At 32.9% G+C, this 7,914-nt stretch overlaps 1 protein-coding gene across 1 annotated transcript; it reads left to right on the forward strand.

Annotated features, from left to right (window-relative positions):
• Positions 1 to 4,511: 4,511 nt before the first annotated feature.
• LOC306666667 (olfactory receptor 2B11-like) lies at positions 4,512 to 5,450 on the forward strand (the record flags this gene model as incomplete). The annotated part of the gene is made up of 1 exon (XM_079148890.1): positions 4,512 to 5,450. One exon carries the CDS (start codon positions 4,512 to 4,514, stop codon positions 5,448 to 5,450), a length of 939 nt encoding a protein of 312 aa, XP_079005016.1.
• Between the last annotated feature and the right edge of the window lie 2,464 nt (positions 5,451 to 7,914).

The following is a 7,914-nucleotide window of genomic DNA, read 5'->3' on the forward strand; positions in this document are numbered from 1 at the left end:
TAACTATATAACTATAGTTAATTTATAGTTAATTTTTCAAATATAACTATATTTGAAATTAGTGTTCAGGTGTCTTTTTGGTAATTGAATGAGCCCATTGTAAACAAATCTAACAACAGAGAGTCTGACATCCAACCTCAATTCAGTAGGTAACTAATTGTACAAAAGAAGCATTTCCATAGAGAGCTCTGTCCCCCAAATTCTTCTCTGATCACTCACCTGGGAGCAGGATAAATGAATGGTCTATGTGAAAAGAATGCCCAAGAGTTCTCATGAATAGCATGTAAATAGCATGCTTACAAAGCACTCTGAATATTTTCTACTTTTCCTTCTTAACCTAGGCTTTTTTCCTTTGGCCGCTACATCAACAGAGAAAATAACTGCTCTGAAGCTAATAGTTAAATATCCATCCATGAACTAAAGTTTCTCTGTACTCTGAAAATTTTAAAATTCAAATATACTTCCTCACATTTCCTTTATATTGAAGAATATCAAAATAAAGTAAGTAAAAGATACTTGTTTTTATGAGCAATACATTCTCAGAGGAGGTTGGAATGTATATATATATCATAATACTGAATACACATAAGAAAGGCAGAGTGTATTTCATTTCAGGAAACCTTTTCTAACATTTGAAAATACCTATTTCAGTAGCTCTGTAAACAACCGGATTTCACTTGCAATTAATGTCTCTCAGGCTCTCACTTAAATTGACAATAAAATCATAAAAACAAAGATATTTCTGACAGACATTACTTAAATGAAATATGAAGCTTTCAATCAATAACATGACTAACTCGTATCAATCTAGTTTATGTTCAAAATTTCATGGATTGATTTCTCCATATGCTTCAGTCAGAGTTTAGGGTCAGAGGATAATAATAACCTAAATTACTTCTTATGATCTACTCTCTATAAAGCTAAACAGTACTTACAATTATAAATTAATACTGTATCTGATGAAAATGAAATAAAAACATAATATACTAGAATGGAAATATCAGGGTAGATACAAAGATAATGTCAACAGAAATACAGTCTACCAACTTACTAAAGGTACTCTAAATATTTTTGCATGAATAGATTTCTATGTAGTGAAATAGGGATGGAAAATCACTGGAAGTAGGAGATCCAAGTGTTGTAGAATCTAAGAGTTAAAGGTAATGAAATGTGAGAATGATATGGAAAAGATAAGAGTTATATGGATAGAATTAGTGACCTTAAATATACTTCAGAATTACTTGCATGGATTAGGCTATTCTGTCTCTAGGCAAGTATACAGAAAAAAAAAAAAAAAAAGAAGAGGCTACATAGTGAGCACTATTAACAGTCGAAACATATTTAATAAAGAAAACATGAACAAAATATCAAGTAATACAAATTAAAGTTTCAGAAAGTATACTGGAAGGATGATTGTCATCAGAGTTAGAGATAATAAATTATGGAAAAATTCCTGGAGGACCAAATTGAAAATTCCTTTTTAAAAAAATCAAAGAATGGGGGCTTGGGATATAGTTCAGTTTGTAGAGTGCTTGCTTTGCATGCACAAGGTCCTGGGTTCAATCCCTGGCACCACCAAAAAAAAAAAAAAAAAAAAAAAAAAAAAGTAAAGTAAAAGGAAAAAAATCGAAGAATGGATCCTATTTCAATAAAGCATTTTTTGACATAAAAAGGAATAGAAAAAAATAATTAAAGAATGGTCCTTTGTAGAAAAAGATATGATGTGAATATAATAATGTTTAAAAACTAGAAAACATGTACTTTTTATTGAAATTAATAATGTGGGTGGAGTGCAATTTTTAGAAAATTATTTTATCAATATGATAATTCTGACTCTACTTACTTCACATCCTTTCCGCATCATGGAATTTACATGTGAAAGAAAATTTGGGCCCAGAGATGTTCCTAAATTCTCTGTGCTCCTATACATCTCAAGTGATATAGCCAAATAAAGTGCAGGGGCCACACTAATTCAGAAAACATTCTTGTAGTACAGATGTTTTGTTTTGTTTTTTCAAATCTTTAAACTCCAAACTTGTATTGATATCTAACTACCTCATTTAAGGCATTAATTACATTTTGATCTTTACCTTTACCTTTCCAGTTATTAGGAGACTAAAGAATTAATGATTAACAATATCCTAAAATATGAACACTAAAATTTCCTTTGTCATAGGGTCTGGGGGTGGGCAGGGGTACTATTAATTTAGTAGATGTAAAACCTTATTTGAGTTTGTCAAATGTGTCTCATTAGGAGTACTTGAATTTATTATTGTTTTACCCTTGTTATTTGTTATTTCTTCTGGAATAGGATAGCATGTGATCAAAAGGCAACATTAACATCCTAATTCTGAGTAGCAGCTTTCTATGATTTCTTACAAAGTTGGCACTGTAGATTAAATGAACTAGAGAATTTGAAAACTGTATTTTGTAACCCTGAGAATGCTACCTTGAAATTGCTAATTGACTGGCAGAGTGACTCTGAATTTTATTTCTGGGATGCTGTTCCAACTTCCCCTCTGAATATTTGCCTTCTTACTGAAGACTGTGGTGGAGTGTGCTTTATGGAATCCACAACATAAACCAAAACCTTCATTACCTAATTCATCTCTCTCAACATACAGTTTTACTTAGCTCCTTAGCTCACAGATTTTGTCATTTGCAATAAGTCTTTTGGCCAAAAAAAAAAAAAAAAAGAAAGAAAGAAAGAAAGAAAGAAAGAAAGAAATATGTCCTGGAAACATAAAATAACTTGTATATTTTAAAAAGTCTGGACCTGAATCAGGATATTGACTTTATTCCTGACAACAGTTGATATGGAATTGAAAATGTTTTGTAGTTACCTATGATTAGTGGATCACCGGGACCTGTCCAAATTCTTCTTTTAAGAAAAGATGATAAAGTCTTTTGATAAATGAAAAATCCTACAAGACAGACAGATTAACTAAAATACAATACGAAAGAACAAATATTGAGAGTCTGAAGTAATAGTTATGCAAAGAAGAAAGTACACAAATTCTTTTTTTCCCTTTCTTTGTGGTTTTATTTTTTATTTGTTCTTTTTAGATACACATAACTGTAGAGTGTATTTTGACATATTATACGTACATGGAGTATAACTTATTCTAAGTTGGATCCAATTCTCGTGATTGTACTTTATATGAAGTTTCACTGATGGTGTATTCACATATGAACATCGAAAAATTATGTCTGATTCATTCTACCGTCTTTCTTATACACACCCTCACTCCCTTCTCTTTATTCCCTTTGTCTAATCCACCGAACTTCTATTCTCCATCCCTCCCAACCATTGTGTTTTAGTACCATATATCAGAAAGAACATTGGACCATTGGGGGGATTGGCTTATTTCACTTAGCATAATAGTCTCCAGATCCATCCATTTACCACCAAAAGTCATAAAGTCATTCATTTTTAAAGCCAAGTAATATTCCATGGTGTATACATACAATATTTTCTTTATTAATTCATCTGTTGAGGGGCAACAAGTTTGGTTCCATAGCTTAGCTATCGTAGATTGAGTTTTGATAAACATTGATGTGACTGCATCGCTATAACATGCTGATTTTAATTCTTTTGAGTATATAGTAAGAAGTGGTATAACCAGGTCAAATAGTGGTTCCATTCCAAGTTTTCTGAGGGATCTTCATACTGCTTTCCATAGTGGTTGCACAAATTTGCAGACCCACCAACAATATACACATCCGTACCAGAATTTTATTGTTACTACACAAACAAATTCTTCAGTATGATGAAACTTATGTCATTGTACCTTCACATACTCAATATATACCTGAGGAAACTGATGTTGGAAGTGCTTGATTTCTTGCTCAATTCCAAGTAGTTAGTAGAGATTGGATTAAATCCAAAGACTTCTCACTCCCTATGGAGATGGTGTAACTTATCAACCAGTTTGTTGGGGTAGGAAAAGCCTATCGTGATAATTCTCAGAAATCGAAATTTCCTGCTCCTTCTTCTACTATCTCTACCTTGATGTTCTACTCTTCTCACAGTTCTGAAATGGTGTACACTGCTTGTGAAAAGGACTCATGTGATTCCAGGACTCCATGTTATAGCTGCTCTATCAGACAACTAGAAGACAAAAAACAATAAACGTCATTTAAACAGCCTCCCCAGTTGATTTTTATGGCAGCCAAAGTTTGAAAACCACTGCGGTGGTTTCCCCAGCATAGTCACCTCTACCTTTAATTGAATTTTCACCATAAGATCATTATTGCTGCCTTTATTATTCAAAGGAGGAAATTCAGTTTCAGAATGTTTAGTTTTTTTTTTAATGTAACTGCCATTTCTTGTAGTGCCATGAATGGAAATTTGATCACCTAGTGACAGGCTTTTGCCTTCTTTACTCCAAGAGTTATTTCACACCATCCTCTATATTTGTATGGCCAATGTGTGGTTATACTTTTAATTCCTCATAACCCTTTCTAATCTTTTCCCACTTCCTTATTACAGGTGAAACAAATTGAAGAGAATGGCACTAATTAATCAAAGCCACCCTGGAGAGTTCATTCTACTAGGTTTTGCAGACCTACCTTGGTTAGAGCTTCCTCTATTCATTATTCTTCTCATCACGTACCCCATGGCCTTGCTGGGAAACATCGCCATCATTCTGGTGTCCAAGTTAGACCCCCGTCTCCACAGCCCCATGTACTTTTTCCTCACCAACCTCTCCTTCTTGGACATGTGCTACACCACCAGCATTGTGCCTCAGATGCTCTTTAACCTGGGAAGCTCTAAGAAGACCATCAGCTATATTGGGTGTATAATTCAGCTTTATATCTTCCATATAATGGGGGGCACAGAATGTCTGCTTTTGGCTATTATGTCCTTTGACCGCTATGTGGCCATCTGCAGACCTCTGCACTATACCCTCATCATGAATCAGCGCATCTGCATCTTACTAGTGTCCATTATGTGGCTGACTGGAGTGCTCTTTGCTTTCTCAGAGGCTACTCTTACATTGCAATTGCCATTGTGTGGTGTCAATCAACTGGATCACTTGTTGTGTGAGATTCCAGTTCTGATAAAGACTGCCTGTGGGGAAAAGGAGGCTAATGAGCTTGCACTCTCCGTGGTGTGTATTTTTATATTAGCTATTCCTCTATGTTTAATTCTTGCCTCTTATGCTAGTATTGGATGTGCTGTACTTAAGATTAAATCTTCTGAAGGAAGAAAAAAGGCCTTTGGCACATGTTCCTCTCATCTCATTGTGGTTTCCTTATTTTATGGTCCAGCCATTAGCATGTACCTTCAGCCTTCATCCTCCATCACAAGGGACCAGCCCAAGTTCATGGCTCTCTTCTATGCAGTAATGACTCCAACACTCAACCCCTTTATCTATACCCTGAGGAATAAGGATGTAAAAGGGGCCTTAAGCAACCTAGTGAGTAAAATTTTCATTTCCAAGTGAAGGGTTGCAAACTCAAATAAAATTTCTTAACATTAACAGGTTTGTATAGGTTTTTCCAATAATTCATTTTTGACTAATCATCAATTTCTTGCTATTGTGTTCTTCTTGCCAAATATATTTTGTTTCTGACATTTTATAGTCTAACAAGGCATGGATGATATTAGATTATATGCACTCATATGGAAAGTTTATTAATGGAAATACAGAAAAATAGTATTTTTTGTTTGAATGTCAAATTAGAAAATGTATTGAGTAGTAAGAGGAGCATTTTAAAATTTAATTACAATATAAATTCATTAGTTCAAGCTCACCATCATAAATTAATACACCACATAAAATAGAACCAATAGGTTTCCTATCAGGGTTACCTATGAAGCATTACATGACTCTTGCATTTTGACTCAAGTCTCTGCAGGCAGTATAGCTTCACTTTGTCTTTAGGGTGAAACATTCTATGCTTTAAAAGAATCATGAGTTTATTGACCTCAACTTATGTAGATCCTATCACTTCTTCTAAAATGCATTATAAATCTTTTTTATGGAATTAGTATGAAATGTTGACATGTTTAATTAAAGACTTTATCATTAAATATTATAATGAACAGAATTAAGAGAAAAAATATTAATAAGCTTTTTAATGTTCATTTTAAACATCATAAGCCTTAGTCTTTTGAATCAATGAGTAAATAAGTTAATAATGGGCCAGTACATGGAAACATTTCTTTGCATTAAATTGGAACAGCCAGAAATGCCTTTTGAAAGTGGACAAGAGTTCGTATAAGAATGAAATAATTTATATTTTTGGAAAGTCAACAACTGGTTTATATCAACAAATAATATGAGTATCTTTTTATTGATGCAAATTTTGGCTGCAAATGATGTTCAAAAACCCATGACATCCTGAATGTTCTAAAACTAATTTATAAAACTCACACTTCTGTCTTGAAATATTGTCATAAAATTAGTTCCAATTTATGAAAGCAAATTCATGATTTTTGTGGTTATTTAGTGTTGAATTAATATATTAAGAATTCAACACGATGTTGCATAGTGAAGACATATATTCTTGTATGAAAAAAACTCATTTGAACTTTCCAAATGTGTCTTCTGGTATGATCAAGATCTGAGAAAAATCACTAAAAGGAAAATTACGTGGTACACTGAACCAATCAACCAGAATCATCTGCAACCAGATCTATTCTTTGAAAATAATAGAACAGGGCTGGGGAGATAGCTCAGCTGGTAGAGTGCTTGCCTTGCAAGCACAAGGCCCTGAGTTCCATCCCCAGTACCGCAAAAAAAAAAATAAATAAATAAATAATAATAATAATAGTAATAATAATAACAGAACATTTGGTGCAAGACCAGGTCTTGAGACCTTTGGAGTTTGGTAATTATTTTGAGTAATTTAAATATTAATTTCTGGGTAATTGATAGGGGATTGTCACCAAATGCTTTTAAATTTCAAGAATTTTATATTTTATATTTTCTTTGTATTTTTGAAATATTTGCATAATCATGAGGCATATTGAGGATGAGACTCATTTCTAAATATGGCAGAATTCATTTGTATTTATATGCAATCTCTATACATAGCAGAAGTTAATCTTGAGAAATAGTTTTGTGCATTCTGACTATAATCCATCATAGCCAATGAGTCTATACTCTTGCACTCATTTTCCTCTTGCATCACATGAGTATTCAAAATTTTTAGATTTCAGAGCTTTTTGTATTAAGGATGCTCAACCTGTATAGGTATTTTGAGCTTTACGGGGAAAGACTTCAATTCTGTGTTAAAAGCATAACTATTAAGGCTGACTGTAGTTGTTCATAGTGCTTTTTTATATTACCCTGAGTCCTGAATTGTTTGATGTGTATACTACTATCTTGATCTGTTAAGATTATTCATTTTGGAAATGTAAATGTAATCCAGACTCAGTGAAATATCAGAACTTCCTAAGAATTAACACAAAAGTCTCAGGATAAATAATACATAGAACAGGGTTGGGAAAACCCCACAGAAACATTTTATTCATACTTGAGTATTTTACATTTCTAAGATATTTATGTTCAGAATATGTCATAATTTAGTTAACTTTTAAGAAACCCTGCTGAAGGAAGGCATATCATTATATCAAAGTGAAATTGTACTCTACTTTGGATGCAAAGCAATCTTGAGAGTGCTTTTTTCAAAAGAGTTATTTAGAAACCTTTGTCATTTCCCAAGGAAACCAGACTTATTCCAAAGAACAAATAGGAAACATTAAAGAATTTTAACTTTAATTGTAATGATAAAAGAAGTCTTTAAAAAATCAAGATGGTTTAACCATGGTTTTCTGCAAACTAAAGATAGCCTCATTTATGCTTATCATAGTAGCTGCTAACAAAAAGTGCATCCTGTTCTAAAAGGAGATAATTAAAAGATGTAAATTAGAATTCTGGTTCAACAAAAGTCTATAGGTCT

The sequence above is a fragment of the Sciurus vulgaris genome, assembly GCF_902686455.1.
Source record: "Sciurus vulgaris genome assembly, chromosome: 7".
Lineage (NCBI taxonomy): Eukaryota > Metazoa > Chordata > Mammalia > Rodentia > Sciuridae > Sciurus > Sciurus vulgaris.